The sequence below is a fragment of the Haemaphysalis longicornis genome, unplaced genomic scaffold (genome assembly GCF_048455015.1).
Source record: "Haemaphysalis longicornis isolate Haplotype H1 unplaced genomic scaffold, Haemaphysalis longicornis Haplotype H1 scaffold_4, whole genome shotgun sequence".
Lineage (NCBI taxonomy): Eukaryota > Metazoa > Arthropoda > Arachnida > Ixodida > Ixodidae > Haemaphysalis > Haemaphysalis longicornis.
The window spans coordinates 103,307,288-103,326,417 of NW_027526361.1; the positions used below are offsets into that span (position 1 = coordinate 103,307,288).

At 46.5% G+C, this 19,130-nt stretch overlaps 1 protein-coding gene across 1 annotated transcript; it reads left to right on the forward strand.

Moving 5' to 3' along the window:
- The first annotated feature begins 561 nt into the window (after window positions 1-561).
- Window positions 562-4,467, forward strand: LOC144179208 (uncharacterized). The gene is made up of 6 exons (XM_077707471.1): window positions 562-874; window positions 1,530-1,623; window positions 1,710-1,762; window positions 1,858-2,031; window positions 2,653-2,968; window positions 3,033-4,467. Exons 1-6 carry the CDS (start codon window positions 643-645, stop codon window positions 3,748-3,750), a joined length of 1,587 nt encoding a protein of 528 aa, XP_077563597.1. The 5' UTR covers window positions 562-642; the 3' UTR covers window positions 3,751-4,467.
- Window positions 4,468-19,130: the final 14,663 nt, after the last annotated feature.

Below are 19,130 nucleotides of genomic sequence, written 5' to 3' on the forward strand. Positions count from 1 at the left end.
CTGACCAGATTACAGAGACGCATCTGAACGCCACTAAAGCATGAGCTAGCACCCCTCCCACAGAACACCAAGACCTCGCGAACTTGGAATACGTGTCTACAACTGAAGCTTAGAATGCCGCACACATGCCTCTGGAACTGAGGGTTCCTTCACAGCCAAGAAACGTCAACCCAGAAGAACAACGGCAGCAAAACGGCTAGGCAGTATGGCGGCCGTCGAAAGGCAGTATGTCATATACGACGGTCATCACGGACGCTACGGACTACGCATGCGCAAACACCAAAACAACGTTCCACCATCCGAACTATGCCATCGTTGATGTTCAAGCAGCCGTGCTCGCAAAAGCCACGCCCCAGGCCCAAGCCAAGACCATGATTAAAGGACTTGCCAGCGACATGGCAAACACACACGACGGGAAAAATATCCATAACAGCCGTACGAATGCTGACCCCAAACATCCCGAAGAACAGAATCATGATTATCTGCACTGTAAACGCAAACCAGCCGGAAATGGAGTTTTAATCAAGTAATGTGTCCTGAAAAGTACCTATACATGCCTTGCACGTACGTCATAGGCTGACGTCACCCGCAGGTGACGCCCATGTTGGTGGTTGAGTTGGCCGTGTTGACCGCCATTTCGCCATGGTAAACTGCGCCGCGTTCGGCTGCAACAACCGCTCGCGCAACAAAAAGAACGACACCGGAAGCTTCAAGGGCGGCTTCTACCGTATCCCGGCGATAGTGACGTCGGAGAGCCCCGAGGCAGAGCGTCTGTCGAAAAAGCGAAGGCGGGAGTGGCAGAGCAGGCTGAAGAGAGTCGACCTCGACGATGCGGCCACGCACTATCGAGTTTGCGGGATGCATTTCGTCAGCGGTGAGTGCTATGGCCCCTTTTATAACATGTTTATGTTCGCGCAAGCTTTGCGACGCGCTACAGGTTAAAGATATTAGACTTCGTAAATCGCACGGAAGAGCCGCAATGCGACGCGACAGAACCGGCTGTCGCTCGGACCGTGGAAACCAAGCGACGCACGTCGCGATGAGCAGCGATGACGGGCGGCGTGTTGTGGAAATTTAGAAAGGAGCGACGGGACGCGTGACAGAGCGCGATTGCAAATCTCGCTGCTCGTCGCCGTTTTGTGCCGTCACATTGAGAACGCAACCGCAGGACCCGCAACCCAGTGGTGCAAAACCGCACGACGCATGATGCTTATCCGGACCGCACAGGCAGGAGTGAGTATCGCCCGCACGCTGGGACGATACTCATCCAGGTCTCAACATTGAACTCTCCTCTTCCCCTTGCGATGGAAACGAGCGTCGGGGCGGCGTGCGGTCCTGTATCACTACTGCGTGGTGCACGTTAAACAGCCCAGGCTAGCAGTCCTACGTGCTGGATAAATCGCTTATGTACTGCACGTGAGCCATATCACCAAAATCTCTGGCAGGCTCCTCACGCTGTCTAAAGACTGAATGACAAAGTTTACATTTTGGCTTCAACCATCTAAAAATGATTTGTTTGGAAATTTCAGGCAAACCTTCAGCATTGTTTGACGTCGACCATCCTGACTGGGCCCCCAGCCTGAATTTAGGGTACAAGGGAAAGGATCCTGACAAAAATGGCAGGTACATAAACATGCTGCGAGTTAAAAGGATGGATCCCGGTTAAAAGAAGATTAGCACGAAGTAAGATGTTTCTGTTTACTCCGCAGGTACAACCGTCGCAAGGCGAGAAGAGCTGCTGCAAGTGAGAGGACGCTGCAAAGTATGTTGCCACCTCACTTTCCTGAGAGAGTGTTCAAATTCACCTCTTATAATTCCCGTTAATTGGTTCGGATTTCTCCTTTGATGACACGGCAGCTAGCGGCTCTGGAACTTCGGCTGCTCAAGACCACCCTCCTGCTGAAGACGGCCCCCTTGTTGAGGGCAGCCTTTCTGCTGAAGATGGCCTCCCTGCTGAGGACGTCGAAAGTCAACAGGGCGGTAACCCTGCTCCATCGAACGGCCAAGTTGAGCAGCTTGTGCAAACTAGAGGTATGTTTCCTGTTGGAAATCAAGATTGTGGCTACTCTGGTTGTATGAAACGTCCGACCAGGCTGCCTGCACGTTAAGCATTTCTGACCATCACATTTGAAAGTGGCCAATGGCACTCAGTCATGCAAGAGGCGCTCCGCCTTTTTCATGAAAGGCCAGTGCTAAGGTGGGGGGGGGGGGGGGTAGAGGCTTTTTGGGTTGTGGCAAACAGCCGTGACCATCATGACCGGGTTGAACCAGTTCATTGTGTTGTTCTACGAGCCGGGTAGCTGAAAGGAAAAGCCAACAGCAGTGACAAATGTAGAGTGGCGTTCGATTTCATTTATTGCAGCCTGCCTCGGAGAACGACGTGGCACACCGGTTCAGCACAGTCATTAAGTGGCGTTATTGTCGCACGCCACCACCTGAAAAACCCTTCACATACCTTTTATGCTGGTTTTTAAAAAAAGACAGGGTGCCCCTCACATGGCTGAGTGCCCTTGGCCACCTGGTGGACGAGATGGGTATGGATGATAGCCTGCCAGCAAACTGTTGGGATGTTTCAAACCACCATAGCATTCACTAACTTGTGCTTCCCAAACCTTCCTGCAACAGTCCAAGTAATAGACGATTATTCTCCAGGACCGCAGGCAGATGACGGCTCGCGGGAAATTGTTGACCGTCTAAAACAGGAGGTCAACCGACTGCGGGTGGAACTCTATTCCCTGCGAGAAAGCCTGAACGCACGGTGCCTAACGTATGCTGCCTTCCAGAGGGACGACGAACTAACCAAGTTCTATACTGGGCTGCCAAACTTCCAACTCTTGGATGCCGTTTTTACGCTTGTGAAGGGACTGGTGAGGCACAGCTCCATTAACGCCTTGCCTCAGTTCCAGGAGTATGTGGTGACCCTGATCCGCCTCCGACTGAATGTGCCTCTCCGGGACTTGGCATTCCGGTAACGTATTTTGGTTACTTGTCAGAAAGCATGTTCACATTGTGTGTAACGACCTGTATTATAGGTTTGACGTCTCCGAAGCGACTGTCTCAAGGATCGTGATGAAGTGGATTGACGGCCTCTACTTCGGCTTGGAGAGGCTGGTCAGGTGGCCGACAAGGGAGCAGCTGAAGCGGACCATGCCCATGTGCTTCCGCGTTGCCTTCGGAACAGATGTCGCAGTCATCCTCGACTGCTTCGAGATTTTCATCGAGCGTCCGACCTCACACCATGCCCGATGCCTCACATGGAGCCAGTACAAGCATCACAACACAGTGAAATACTTAATTGGGGTTGCTCCTCAAGGAACAGTAACTTATATTTCAAGGGGGTGGTGCGGACGATCCAGTGACAAGCTCATCACTGAAAGCTGTGGGATTCTCGGTAACCTGCAGCCTGGCGACTTGATCCTTACTGACAGAGGGTTCACCATCGCGGAGTCGGTTGGCCTCTGCTCTGCTCGACTCAAGATGCCGGCATTCACCAGGGGACAAGCCCAGCTAACTCCTTGGCAAGTGGAGGCCACAAGGAAGCTGGCCAACGTGCGTATTCATGTGGAAAGAGTGATAGGACTCCTCAGAAACAAATATATGATAACTAAGAGTATCGTGCCTGTAGACATGCTCTCTGCAGTTCATGAAGATGATGCAACCACACTTGACAAGATAGTTTTTGTTTGTTGTGCTTTGACGAGTGCTTGTGGCTCTGTTGTGCAATTTGACCAACTCTGGGCATGTGTGTGACTTGGAAGATTGCTTTCACTTAAGTATCTGCGCGGCTGTCTTTTTTGTCGAGAACCGTATTCCTTCTCCAGATTTCTATGCTGTGTATGCCTGTTTTGAGAGTGAATGTGGCATGTGGATAGTTTGTTTTCGCTTTTTTTTTATTTCGAGCTGTAATGAACGCCTTATATGTGGGGTTCGAAGTTTTCGGTTTTTATTTTCTCAAAATTTGGCATACTTGTTTCGGTGGCTCTTTTAAAATTCAATCTTTTTTTTTGCAGTGTATTGTATTCCCACAGCAGTTTCAGTGACATTTTCAGTGAATATGAAAGAAACACTGTCAGACTTTATGTGCTCTTCAAGGCGCGCTGCAGCTCTTATATGCGCACTAGTTATTGACAATGTGTTGCTTATCGCAATTATTTTCAACAAACTTAAGTAATTGCTCGTTGATGTGCATCATGGGCCACTTACACGATTGCTACGACTGTCATGATATGTTTTATGTGATGTTTTAATTTTTGTGGGCGAGTAATTATTGCATGGTCTCAATTGTTTCTATTGCCCTATTTTGCAACAAAGGTATGTTTCTTATTAGGTACAATTTTCTTCTAAAAACGCTTTAAGTGTTCCTATCAATGCATGTTGAGAATTAACACGGTATTTGGACAGAAACAAATGCCCCTGAACTCGTAGCAACAAATCAGTTTTGAGTTTGAGTGGGGAGCCCTAATTATGATGTGTAAATAAACATTTTGCTTCTTTGTTTTGCACGCAGTTTGTTTATTTGCAATCTTTGCATAGCCACTGACCCTGTGGTGCTTTCTTCATGACGATGCATGCAAAGTGGTACCATTTTCGTTTGCATTGCGGATTGTCGCACATCACCATCTTGCCATACTCTGGCCCATTGCAGAGACAGTAGACATCCTCATTTTCCACGTTCTCATTTGTCTGGTGCTGTACAGGATGCGACGTATATTTGTATCGCAGCTCTGGCAACAGTACACGCTTGAAAAAGTGAGTGCTCTTCAGCAACATTCTGGCACAAAAGTCATCGTCTAGAAAGATTCTTTCAATAAAGATCTCCTTTGTTGTCCAGACAACATAGTCTGCATACTTCACCTGGCACACAAACATCTGCATTTGTACTTGCCAGAAATGTGCATGCTTTCGCTTCAGTTGAAGGGCATCTCCATCGGGTAGACTGATACTGCTACTCTTACAGCAAGTGAGCTCTATGATAGTACAGTCTCGCAGACTATATGGGCACTTCACCTCGAGTACTCCTGTGCCACAGCAATCACAACTCACAACTCCATCAGGTGTAGCTGCAAGGAACTGGTGATCGAAGCTGATGTGCACGCCTGATTCGTTACACTTGAAATTTTCATGCTGACTAGTCATTGCTTCGACATACTGTGCTCTTGCACGGGGTTCATTGTCGATGCCCCAAGTTGTCGCTACTGTGGTGAAGGTACCTTGACTGGGATAACATATTCTTTGCACCAGGCTTGGTGAAGGGTCTTCGATTGATGTAAAGCAGGCCGCTTTCGCACATGATGCAGTCACCCTTCCGGCACGAAACGAAAACCACTTCCTGCATGAAGACTGGGCTCTCGTTTCTTCTTCGATAAGGTGCAGAACCTGCACACAGAAAAACTAGGAAAGCGTCACCAACATCACATTCCCATAGATCCTACCTCTTGTTCAACTCTGATTCCGCTTGCCAATTTGTCGCATTCCTCGGAGACTTCTTGCCATGACGGGGCTGCACAGTCGTTGAACAAGGTGCACAGAAGTGCGGACTTGTACTTTGCAGCTGTCGGGATATAGGACTCTGCATAGCCATCAACAAGCGAAAGGAAAGCTGGTTTTAACTTTGATGCTTGAGCGTCGTCCAAAAACTTGTTCCACTGCTCATCAGTTGGTCTCAATGGGGCTGGTCTTGGCCGGCGCAGTGCCAGAGTTGTTGATGGCCTTCCCTCATCTATTCGCCTTTTCTTAGTTACTGCAGACGAGAAGTCAACCTTTGCTATCGGAACGCACGTGAGGTTCTTGCAGTATGCTGGAAGCCACTGATTATCTTTGTCGGTGCAAGTTAGCATGTCTCTGTGCTTCACCGCCACTTGAAGGTAGAACAGGATTGCACCAATGTGAGAGCACGCCTCCCCGAGACCAGCCATACAGGTACAATGAGCCACAACAACTTCACCGTCTTGCTTCACTAGTGCCCATGGCTGCAGGCAGGCTTCCCTTGTACTTTGGGAGTGGTTCACCTACAAAATATAAAGAGAAATATTTTACTACATCTAGCAACCTTTAAATGTAGATACTGCATGCAGGTATTCTAGTGTGCAATGAGTGGCTCCCGGTGTACCAGTCGAACCTGCTCCCGCATCTGAAAATCTTCTTGCATGCACAAAACTAGCCCGCCGCCCCCCCCCTCCCCTTCTACCTCGTTTGGCGGATTGCACAAGTCGTTCTACAACCTCCAGTGAATGCCTGACAGGTCTTCGCGAACAACCACCCGCAACATGCAATTTACTTATGGTTAGGCTGGAAGTCTCTTACCCTGCCAATCACGACAACGTCGCTGTTTTGAAGGACTTTCAGTCGCGGTTCTTGAACCCATCCACTTGTCAAATAATTGTGTGATTCCAGTGACTTGTGCGCCTTGAACTGCTCTCGCGTGATGAAGCTTGTCTTGCCGACAAGATAGTCCTTCACGTCGCACTCCTCCACTTTGGGGTACGCGCTCGTGTCTGTCACGGTCTCGTCGACTGACAGCGAGAGCGGATCCTTGCCGCCGCACATAAGCACCTTCTCCGCGTAGCGCGACCGCACCGACGCCGGCAACTTCCGCGCGTACTCGCTCAACATCGTTGATTCGCATGGACACGTTGTTTCAATGAATTTCTACAGACGCGCGGGGTTCGAGCGATGTGCTAGGCCGTAGCGCAACCGCGTGCCGCGTGCGTCAACACGGCGGAGCCAACCACCAGCATGGCGAAAGTGGAAAGGGGCGCCGCCCCTTTCCTTGCGTGACGTCACTTGCAAGGCATGTATAGAAAAAAATCTACTCCCTGGGCATGGTTTAAAAAAGTGGACGAACCTCCATGGTAGTACCGTTGCCCATCCGTGTAGCAAAAGAGAGGATTTAGAACGACATAACAGCATTTGTGAGATGGCGTTCGGTTCCTTGTATACTACCACGTCCACAATAAACTCCCCATCTGAGGTAATCATCTCAAGCGGGTGGCCGCCATGTTAGTCTTGTGTTGTTTCTGTGTATCAGCACTTCAACCGTGGCCTAATGCTAATTAGAACGAGTAAGCAGGACGCGACGGTTGCACGCAGCTACAAAACCGATACAGTACGTATACCCGTATAGATGCTTCAGCCAGCGAGATCACAGCAGACAGCGCGGCCGTGTTGTTTCAATCTGTTTATTTTGGCGATAGATGTTGTCAAACTCTGCTGCTAACAAAGAGACAGTTCTCGCCGTTGCAAACAATTGCAATGTTAATCTAGTTTGCTTGCTTGCGCATATATATACGATTTAAATTCTCGTGCCAACGCACCAACGCACCCGACTGCAGCGACTCAACTTGCCCTGGCGGCACGACTTGCTGCCCGGATGTAAACAACCTCCGTGCTATCAACGCAGCGCGGCCGGTGTATTAACTCTATGCTCGGTGCGGCCGGAGCTTGAAGCCTCGCCTTGGGCCATCGTTTTTTCTTATTTGAGAAGGAATAGTAGTGACATTTGGTGGAAAGATTTTCATGTGCCCCTGTCACACGAGGAACGGCCCCTAACAGTATTTGGATTCGGCGACAGCTGTGGACAGCTCACTGGTAAGTGGTCTGTCATCAGTCTATGCGTTTGTCAAACGTTTGGATAGGGTTAACAGCGAAGTACCCGGGTACCCGTGCCGCACACAGCACGTACACGCGCGGGCAAAGAAAAAAGCGCACACTCGTTTTATTTTACTTGTTTGTGGGTTTTGGGGTATGCATTCGCATTCTTTTGTAGGCCGGTTTGTAACAGGGCATTCGAGATAAAATCGTTTGTCGCGCGCGGCGTCGCTTCAAAGCAACGTGACGGTTACTTCGTGCTGGCGAAAATCAGCGCAGTCAGACGGACGCGGGAAGGAAGGTAGATAGGTCGGGAAAGAGGGCACTCATATTTAAAAATTCCCCCGCATTTCCCCGAGGGGGAGAATGTGAAAGTGCGAATGCACGGTTGTCGGCCCGCTTGCGGCGCTTGCGCTCGGCCCCCGCAGCCCACCGCCTCGCCGCCTTCTCTTCCATCTCTTCCATCGGGTTTGTAGTATCACGTGTACACCACGCAGTTATCAAGCCGCTATAACGCCGCTGAGTCGCCAACGCACGCCGCTGACGACGTAGTTTGAATGCGTTAAAGATATAAGGCGCGTCACTAACACTGATATCACCGTCGCGTCCGTGGCTTGGTCGGTAGAGCGTCGCGCTGCGGCCGCAAAGTCCTCGGATCGAAACCTGGCGCCGGATGCCGTTTCTTTTTTAAATATAGAGGAGCACTGCGGACGCCGCCGCCGCCGCCGCCGGCGGTGGATGGTTTGGGGTCGCTTATAAAGTGCATTCGCACTTAAGAAAAACGCGTAATGCAAGCCCTGGGGGACTCCAACGTACTCCTTGGCCTCGAATCACCGTGATCGTCTCGGACGGCCTGTCCTACGACGAAGCCACGCTTCACAGTCTTTGTGCTTTTACTTTTCATATTTCCGCGAATTATCTCTTAGGGTTGGTCTTGTTTGTTTTGTAACCGCGCGTGGCCGATCCCGGTTTCTTATCTGGCATTTCAACCGGAGCGCCCGTTTGCTCTTTTTGTCGTACGACCGGTCGGGCAATATTGTTTGATATGAAAAGGGTGCCACCTTGTCGCCAACTTGATTTTTTGTTTCTTCGACAATGTTTTCGATCCCATTTCCATGGATCTGAAATTAATAACGTTTCGAGAGTAATGCGCATCCATACCAAACGCCGCGCAACTCACTTTATTGACGTTCATCTGTGCACGTCACACTGCGGACTGCTTCTTCGACGTTTGTGTTTTATTCTAGTCTTTTGTAGAACAGGAGCTCGCTATCTCGCTGCGTTCAGAAAAGCTTTGCGTCGTTCTTGGCTACGTGGCAATATTCTGTTTCCTCCGTGTGCTCCACATCGCAGCGAGAAAAAATAAATTTTTGTACGCTGGACCACCTCATTTGTCTCCCTTCGTATCATTGAATTTTTGTTTTACTCGTACTTAATAGGATTGGCAGCAAGGGCGGAGTGCGAAACGTGCGGCACATCGGAGACGATACGCCACGTTTTATGTGAGTGCCCACGCTACTCGGCTGAAAGAAAAAAAAGCTGTCGTCAGCGCTGAGGAACCTGGACTCTCGGCGGCCATTTTCGGAGGAAAAGATTCTGTGCCACTGGACTTCTCAGTCATCCGCTCAGAAGGCGACTAAGGAACTATTACGTTTTCTACGGGCGACGAACTTGAACACTAGGCTATAGACTGAGAGCCTTCAGTGTCAATCACTGTCAGTGCCTCAGTGCTGGGCATACGTGTCTGGTCCAACTTTTCCTCTTTTTTTCCTCTCTCTTTTTTCCCATTTCCCCTTTCCCACGTGCAGGATAGCAAACTAGGCTCTTCCTTCCTTCCTTCCTTGTTGCGTGTGATAAAATCAGTTTTATTGTTCTTTTTTCGCTTCCTGTTTTTGCAAGGATTGTAAAGCGTGGAAGCGGAAAGACACATGGTGCAACATATATCTCTTAGTGTTTTGATCCTTCGCGTTTCTGCAGCGTTGTTAGATGTTCTCAAGTATGTACCCACTCATTGAAACGACAATACTATTGAGCTATCTCTTTTAGTGTTCTGTGCATTCCAGAGCAATCGACGGATTCATTAAGCGTAGTCTTAACGACGTGTACTTGGGTTCTTTGAGTTTTTTTTTTTAATTGTATTATCGATAGGCCCTCAGCAGTCCGTGACTACGCAGCTACCGTATGTGTGGTATTTACAACTTTTCCTTTAAGAAAAGAAGAAATAGAGATTTAAAATCCGAAAACACGACGGCGCAGCGCTTGTTTGATTGATTGATTCTGGGGTTTAACGCGCCGACGCAACGCGGGCGATGAGGCGCGCCGTAGTGGAGGGCTCCGGATTAATTTTGACCACCTGGGGATCTTTATCGTGCGCCGAAATCTCGTACACACGGGCGTTTTTGCTTTTCGCCTCCATCAGAAAAGCGGCCGCCGCGGCCGGGAATCGAACCCGCGACCTCGTGCTCAGCAGCGCAACGCCTTAGCCACTGAGCCACCGCGGCGGGTGGCGCAGCGCTTGTGCCAGAGCACGCAGAAGCCGTTGCCGTTCGCGGCCGAAGTCTACGGTAATTTACTACAAAAAATAAAACCCCATTGAAGGCAGGGGATGACTGGACTATTCATGGCTAACTACTATGGAAAAAAAAACACTTAATCAGCGCGCAGTAACCAAAAGCAGCGAGCGTTTGCACGCAAAGAGCAGGGCCATACGCCGCGAAAGCGGCGGCTGGATGACCTTCGTGCGGCGGTGGCGCCTGCAGTGGCATGCGCGGTCCCTATATGAAACGAGCGCCGAAGTTTCGTGACCAGTAAAGCATTGAAGGACTCTGGCTGTAGTAACGGTTGCGGCTACAAATGACCTTACGCACCAATCATGCTTGTCAGCACGGTGACAGAATATTAAGGTTTCGGAATACGGATGATTGAGTCGCCTATTTTATCACTACTGTAAAAAAAGAAAGTGTTGTCTGACCCAGTGAAGGACTTTCCTGTATGACTAGCTATGTTATGACAGATGACCATACTTTATGAGACAAGCCGTAACAAATTAGCTTTGGATGTAACACCACGAGGGAAATAGGTGGAAGTATCTGCAAGTATAACTGCAACATTGTGTGCCTGTCCGGCATGAATTCATTATTTGCTGACACGATTTTCTTCTGCAGATCCTGATACATGATCGAGTTGAATGACTTCATAGATCTTAAGGCAGGGTAGGCTGTGCTGTACAAGGCAAAGCTGCATTCGGAAACCAGGTTGGCCCCTCCAGCACAAATGAGTATTGCCACAGCTCGCAACAGCCGTCCTCTTCGCAAAAGCTGCACTTTTTTTATGAAAGTGAGCCACCATTGTAGGGGAGAGGTTGTGTGAGGGTTTGCATCTTTAACTCTGTTCCCACTCGCTTGAATAGATGCAAGCTGGCATCTTAAAGCAAGAAACAGCAGTTAACAAAATCATGCAATACCAAAGTGTTTTTGAGTCAAAAACAGAAAAACTTGCACGTGTTCTGAATGTACCCCATGCAACCTCGAAAATGATAACGCACGTTTGTCTCAAACAAGCCTGGCAGGAATTGTCAGGCCAAAATAGACATGAATCACTGTATTATTTCAGAGCATACTTGCAGCGCTGCACTTTTTTTGCATCCAAACGTGGGACGAAATCATGGAAACATTTCTTGCACGCACCTTCAAGGGCTGTGCATTTGCCGTCCTTCTTCTCTGCCTTGCTTAATGTGAAATTTTTGTAGTGCGTCTGGGAACTTGGCTTTTTGCACAACATGGCAGCGGTGCAAAAAGTCAGACACAGAAGGGGCAGAATATAGGTGTTTGGGCAACTGTTAGTTGCAAGCAGTGTTGCGGAATGGGCGTGCCCATTCCATTCCAATTCCATTCCGGGGAATTACAAGTTGACTAAATTTCATTCCTTTCAATTCCTCGGAATGCCGGAACATCACCCATTCCCACTCCAGGAATTGCCGGGCAGTCCAATTCCATTCCTCTAATTCCTCAACGTTTTATCGGGTGATTATCAAGTTGCCAATGAACCCACCATTAAGCTGATGTTATTACACGCGTTAAGAACTGCTAAAATACGCAAAACACGTAACCAAGGTCTAGGGATAGTGGCTTTGTGGCATATCTCGTTCAGTGCAATCACCCTACTAAATCCCAAAGGGGCAGTTCTCCAGGTAGTTATTATAGTATTTGCATGGTCAGCACGTATTTACGAGTTGCAATGCTTTAATATTGTTTAAGTGTAATTGTGTTAACGCTAACGTGACGACATGTTCTACTTTTTGTGTTGACAAAAGTATGGTTGAAGAAGACATTATATTCCTTAAGCAGTTAACACGCGTATGGAGCGGTACTGAGCATGGTTAGAACTACAATTTTGTTAACAAGGAAGAGAACCTCCGGATCTAGTGGTATCAGTTGGAAGAATTACCGCTCGAGAACTTTTTCCTGCCTTTGCACCAAATACGGATCACGGGCCGCACAGGTCGTCAGCACTCGCGCATGTCAAGCGCGCCTCGAAAGCACTGATAGGTTCAGAACTTCCTGTGTTTGCGTGTGCATAGGTACACTCTTAATCTGGTTCCACGTAAGATCCACTTAGTAACTGGAACTTTTTTGCAAAAAAGTTCCAGTTATATAATTGGAACCGTGTTCCACATATCCTGAAAATTAAGTGGAACAGTGCACCACATATTTTTGCAACTAAATTATGTGGATCGGTGTTCCAAATAAAAGTATGCAGATCACTGTTCCAAATAAAAGGGTAGTTTAAGTTACTGGAACATTGATCCATGTAAAATAATTATGGAATTTATCCGGTGCGCCATTCCAGGTACCTTCAGACCAGCTGTTTATATAAAACGGTGTTCCTATAGGCATTGAGAAGCTGTCTATGGGACTCCACTTTTCCAATATTTCTACTTTCCTGTCGGTATACACCAAGGTCATATGCCAGGCTGGCGGATGCATTGGTATCAGCAGGAAACCGCAAGCACCATTTTAACACAGCCCTGATATATGACCTGCAGTGATACCAACAATAGGAAAGCAGATACCACCGCAGCAGTGTGGTCCCTGACAGTTCCCAACAGTTGCCTATCGGAGCACAGTTCTATATAAAAGTTGGTCTGAGGCACCTAGAGCGGCACACCCTCTTTGGCTTCACCCGCAGAATCCTGTGCTGGGTTTCAGCTGCATATAAAAGAAACAATATACTTGCATTAAAATACGCACGAAACAAACTATTATGACTCATACACTGCTTTTCAACATACTATACAACTTTATTGGGTGTTAGTATTCATACATTTCAGATTTGAATAGCTGTCTATTTTAAATTGCACAGAAAATGACCAACGTACAAGGAATAAATACCATAACGATAACACTAGGCTCCAAGTGGCATTTTCACATATTCACTTTTACTCAAAAACATGGTTAATAAAGACGGTATTAGGGTCGACTGCTTCATAAATAAATAGACGTGTGCGTCTACCGCGGCACTGACAGAGACATTATACAACAGTGAGCATCAAATATGCTGTCTTATCAGATAAACCAAGGTAATTCAAAGACGGAATTACTCATTGCGCTTGCCATACTGTGTTTACGCATAACTGTTTGGGAAAATGCAGTTTGCTATTAAATTGTAGGGAAAGGCCTAAAAACAAGCCATACACGGTTGTATTATCAGAAACCTACAACAGTGCAGTGCAAGAGTTTAGGAAAACAACGCTCGAGCCAAGATTAACGATAAAACATTTTGACACGAGAGGTCACATGCGGCAGTATGCCACAATTAAAACATGATTATTAAAGATAGTAGTTTCCTGACACCAGACGTAAGTGTAAAATCAAGCTATTTGTAGGCAAAATAGACTTTATGAGCGTCCTGAAAAGGCCTTTGACTTAAGGCACGTTACTTGACCAAGCAATTTGTAGTTGTTTAATATAATTCATGCATGGAAATCTCACAAAAGCTAGCGTGAATCTTATATAATTTTGCAAACCAGGCAGCTGGAAGCATGTTACACATAATAAAATTTAACAAGCAGACTAATTATATACGTCATCAATTCAAGCGGGAACAAGTCAGACATCCTTAAGAAGCAAACAAGCCAGCGTTGAATCATACAGGGGACTAGTCTTACAAAGCAGACTTGAAAGCATTTTTTCCAGCCTCAACGTTTTACCTTCGGTAAAATTCACAGTTGCGTGCTATAAAAACCCTCCCGTCTTGCTGTCAGTGTAATTGTGACCAAATCCCTGCTTCTGCCAAGCAAGAAATGCAACTTTGTTTAAAGGAGAAGACTTGTTCAAGCCAAATAAGCACATTTTAAATTCTACGGCATGGGTGTCAGCTCACTTACAGTACTAAAATTTATCAGTGAAGGCGCAAGCCATCTGCGTAAATAAGCACTGTCACTTTTGCATCAGCAGCAGCACTGCCACGAAAAAAAATCTCATGAGCTACACTTGAATAATAGAACGTTACAATGCGGTGCCATGAACTACATTAACACCCACTATAGATTCAAAGACAGCCTGCGCATTGTGCCAATGATGAAAAATAAAGCACGACATCAGTGTTCAGTTGACATGAAACTTGCATGTGCCAGTAACTTAAACCTCTTCATCTGATTTCACCCCCTTCATGCCTTTCATCTGACCTCCTTCATGCCTTTCAAGAGATACTTTAACCTCTACCAATAATTTAAAATCCCAAGTAGAGCTGAACACTTCAAGTATTTCAACAAAGAGTCCAACTTAAATGACACCAGGCAACTGTCAAATTTCTCATGCTTTCCAAGAACTCCCTGCAAAAGTCCCAAGAACTCTTCAAAGGCACACAACCATAAGAACATGATGACACGATGAAAAAGATGACATATGCGGCGAAGAGGATGACCGCATCCTGAAGTGACAATGCAGGCGGCGAATCCGTGATGTGTTTCTTGCGGGCAATATTGATGGCGCCAGTCCCTTCTCTCAGAATAACCGGGCCTCGAGAAGACTTACTGCTCACCTCATGTGCCTTCAAGGAAACAAGAATATTTTGTTACATGGTTGCTTTAAATGAGTGAGTTGCTTAGGCCCTTTCATAACACAGTAATTGATTTAAAATCAGTGATTTCTTGCGTTTTTTCTGGGAGTGCTGCTAAAGGTGAAAGTGCGCTAAACAATATCACCACAGACAATCAATGAAATTGCCCTGATTCTGGAAAGTATCCCACCTTGCTGCCTCGGTATCCTGAATATAAGGTTTTTTATCCTTGAGAGGTTTCGTTTATTAATCAAATAATAATTACTATATTCACCTTTCGGCATTATATTTTACACACCTTCTCTCTGCAAAAAATGTTCTCTGTACTGTATAATGTGCTCCCTAGAATGCTGTAGTGAGGCTGGCTTAATATAACGTACAGCTAAACAATGTTTCTACCGCAAAGAAATAAATGGCCAGTCATAGGAAATCATAAATATCGCACTGTGGCAGATATTTTTGGGGGAATTAGTTCCACCTAAAATATTTCCCTCTCGATATGTATTACCTCCATGGTTCGTAGTGGTATGAGGCAGAAGTTGAGCTGACTAATGCTGAACTAGGCTGTTGCACAATTTTCTTATAAATCACAACTATAGCACGTTTTCTTGTAGACGACACTTTCTGTGCTCTAAACAATTCCCTTAAAAAATTACCCCTTATTTAACCACCTGTCAAAATCCAATGCAAGCATTACTCATGCTACGGCTGTATTTGGGAGTAGTATTGGTGCTACGGGCGTATTAAAAGCGGGAAATTTAAATCGTCAGTTGCCACCGTATTGTTGTAGCAGCAACCACGTTGGGCGTGTCCGTGCTGCTGGCAAATCACAGCAACAACTCTCAAGGTGTAAAAGCTAAATATTTACAAAACTTAAATACAAAATAGTGTTTTTTTTGGCCACTGTTGGAGCATCCGTAATAGGCGGAATGTGAACACAATGGCCAATATTGGCGTTCACAATAACTTGTTAACAGTGAGATTTTATTAGGATGAACAGCCCCATAAATTGAGTCCCGCAAAAACAAAATGCCAGCTTACCCAACCAAAATTAAGACCCGGGTGTTTCTGCCAGGGACATCTCAAAGTGCACTTCCAGGAAAGTTTCGCTAACGTGTTCCGAAAAGCTCCTACTGTCACCTTGAGCCACAGGCCAAGCTGTCACTGAAAAGAAGTTCACGTTTCAAACCATTAGTTACAACGAAACTGCCTAAAAACGCGCCAAGAAAGACCCAAAAATGGCAGTGCGTACTTACTTGTAGAATGCAATGATTTCATTCCGTGCAAGAGCTTTAATGTGTTGCCTTCTGATGATACACTTCCAAGAAGGGGTCCAAATACAATTAAAATGGCAATATGCATTCCTTGTACAGCTGTTTTAGGTATATCTTCGCCCTATTGCCTAGAAAATAAACAGTACAAACATATCAGAGAATAAATTTATGCCTTGCTTTACCCAGGGAGCACGAGAAAATATTGAAAAATGTCTGATTCGTTCCACGAAAGTCGAATGTATTTTGTACAGCGGAAGCCCTGCTCATCTTTTCTTGCTAAACAATTTGGGATATAAAAATATTTGAACATACTTTAAGCTCACCTGTCCTTGGTCTATGCGAACTGGTGAATATCTGCACAATATGCACGACTCAAAAGGTACTCTTTTGTGGCTTATGAGCTCCACAGGGCATTCATAATCCGCCGCACTCTCCCCGACGACCCTTCAGCATGCCGAAGATGTCTTCAGCCAGTAAATGCCACAGCCATGACTTCGCAGGAGCATGTAAAGAATGGAAATAATTTGTTTTCATTTTTTTTTTTTTGCAGAGAAACAAAAACATTTGTCACAACCTATCAGTGGAGGGCCAAATGTCTCCACAGTCAGCCCCAGACTCTTTCTGAACAGGTCATAGAGTATGAATACAGAATGTAGCAATCTGCTTTTGCAGTATAATTTCTACGTTCAAAGGAGAACAGAAATGGATTAATGTTTGGTGCACATCATGATTCAACAACTTTGCACCTGAGCGTTTCGAAAATTATTCCAACTCTCTAGCTGCCACTGACATTGATAGCATAAAATGGCAGGAATGAATTATTTTTAAACATACTTTGTGGCGTTAAAACTTCTAATAGTCCACACGTGAGCTTTATGGGTAATTATTCTGAGGTCTCAGGTTACCACTGACATTGACAGCATAGAAACGGCTCCACACTTTCTGCGTGTTTCCACCTGACTTCCCCTCCACAAAAGGAACGTTTTGTTACTACGCTGATGCTCAGACAACCACTTTCCCTTGCATTTCACTACACGTCAGGGAGCCAACTAAAGTTGACTAGTGTAAATAGACCATCTGAATTCATCGAAGGCATTGGAAGAAACGGGGAACAACTACACACACAGCACAGATAAACGTAAGCAGTGCTGCCTCCAACGTCTTGAACGTACATCAACATTAGGCGGAATAGCGTGATTAGCACAGTAAATTTATGGCTCTCAGAAGACCAACACAACGCAATTAATACGGAAGTTTGAAAATACCGATAAGGCTAAAGACAGACGCTCCGACAAACAAGCCGTGCAGTGTGTGCGCGCGAGACAATAGCGTGCGACTAACCGGAGAAGATTCAGTACCGCTGACAGGTACAGCAACCGTCAATATACAACTAAGCAACACCACACCATAAGGGGACATGCAGACTCGAGAAATGCGCGCACCAGCAACTTTCTAAATAGCACTAGCTAACGTATGCAGTCAGAAATGTCAAGCCGACTCCGACCCACAAACACGCAAGCTTATGTGAATAACGGCAGCCAACGTTTCTGGAACACGAACAACAGGCAGCGGAGCGACATGTTTACCTTACGCAGTGATGAGCAAGTCAATGAACAACAACCGTTACCAGAACATAAATAAGCAGCACTGACCTTTTTTGCGCCTCCCGGCAATACTTCACTTCGTCGAGCAGTAAATACAGCCCGAGGACATGAAGAAATCCGCAGTTTCACGCCACAACCAAACTGGTAACCGTTCCCGCCAGTCTGACCGACAGTTCATTTAGTACATCAGGCGCATAACGCGAGCAATCAAGAAAACCGCTTTAGAAGGCCACTGGTGGCGCTGCATGCGGACAAACAAAAACTAGCTTGCGAAAACGTTGAGACGTAGGGGCGCTGCTGTCGTTAAAAGTGTCCACGCAGTCCCGTTTTTCCCTCATCGTCGTTGTACCCGTTGCCGTCCCACTATACCATGCATCAACGCAAGCGGCGCTGCCTTGCGGCTGTCAACGCATGCGCACGGCATGCCGCACTGAAGTGGCGGTCGTTTCGTAATCGTTTCGGCCAACTTTTTCTTCCTCCGTGCCTTGGGCGATGCACGCCATGGCCAGTGACCAGTCCGCGGAAGAGATCACAAGCTCGGCACCCTTGATCGCTTATATTTGCTTCGGAAAATGGGAGTAGGCCTCTAAGCGGACGTCTACGCGGCTCTGAGGCTGGAACAAAGAGCTCAGATATTATCCAATTTAACACGTTAGTTGGGCTAAAGTTGTTTCTCGCCGCGGGCCGTGAGCGCGTGCGGAATGTGTGCATAAACTTCGATGACAGCTTTATTTCGTTCTTTGCAGTGAAAACAAAACGACGCTTCTTTATCGACTGCGTTCTCTTGACAACAAGTCTTTCCAATACCAATAATATATACTGCGACGCTTTTTGATATCTACGTTATAGAAAACTACTTCCGTATAGTGAATCCAGTGTGATTACTCGCTAATAAGCGAGTAATAATACACATTCCCGTTTTCGAGCAGTTTGTCTTCATGAACACCAATAGTGCAGGAAAAGAGCAACGGGGGGACCAGGAGGAGAAGGCAGGTCATTCGGTGAACTTGAATTACTATGGCAAGTAACAACATTAGGGTAACACTGCGACTTTTCGTGATACTGCAATGCATAATTTGAAATAAGAATGACGTTTTATTATAAATATATAGAATGTAAGGCAGATGCCGCGGGGTAGATTTAGTTCTCCGGGTTCTGTGTCGTTCTCCTCCTGCAAAGAGGCTTTCGTTTTTGCTTGTGAAAATTAATAGCCGGGACGAGACAAAATACAAAAACGAACTTCTTAGCATATAACTGCATTCGTAGCATGATGTGTGCGGTGTAAAACGTGACGCAGTCGGTTACCATTATGTATGTACCCCATCACAACATAAGTAACGTGGACTAAGTACCATTGAGCGCGTACACCACAGCGAGATGATGACTGAGTGTTGAACAAAAACTGCCGTTTCTGCGAAACTTTGTAAACCAATTGCATAAAATGTAATTGGCCTCAATCAGTATTTCGTAATGAAGATGTTCACAAAAGCACCACGAATTCTTCAGCGCTATAGCAGCTATGGCTTTGCCCGAACGGAAGACGGGGAAAGGGAAGACGTTTAGTACTTCTCAAATTGAAGTCACTGGTGATTTTGTATACTTGACG

Bases quoted from the DNA above. Each gene is read 5' to 3' on its own strand.
- LOC144179208 (XM_077707471.1), top strand. From the start codon at position 643: ATGGTAAACTGCGCCGCGTTCGGCTGCAACAACCGCTCGCGCAACAAA. The intron at 1,624-1,709 runs GTACATAAACAT...TTTACTCCGCAG, and splicing joins GATCCTGACAAAAATGGCAG to GTACAACCGTCGCAAGGCGA. The intron at 2,969-3,032 runs GTAACGTATTTT...CCTGTATTATAG, and splicing joins CTCCGGGACTTGGCATTCCG to GTTTGACGTCTCCGAAGCGA.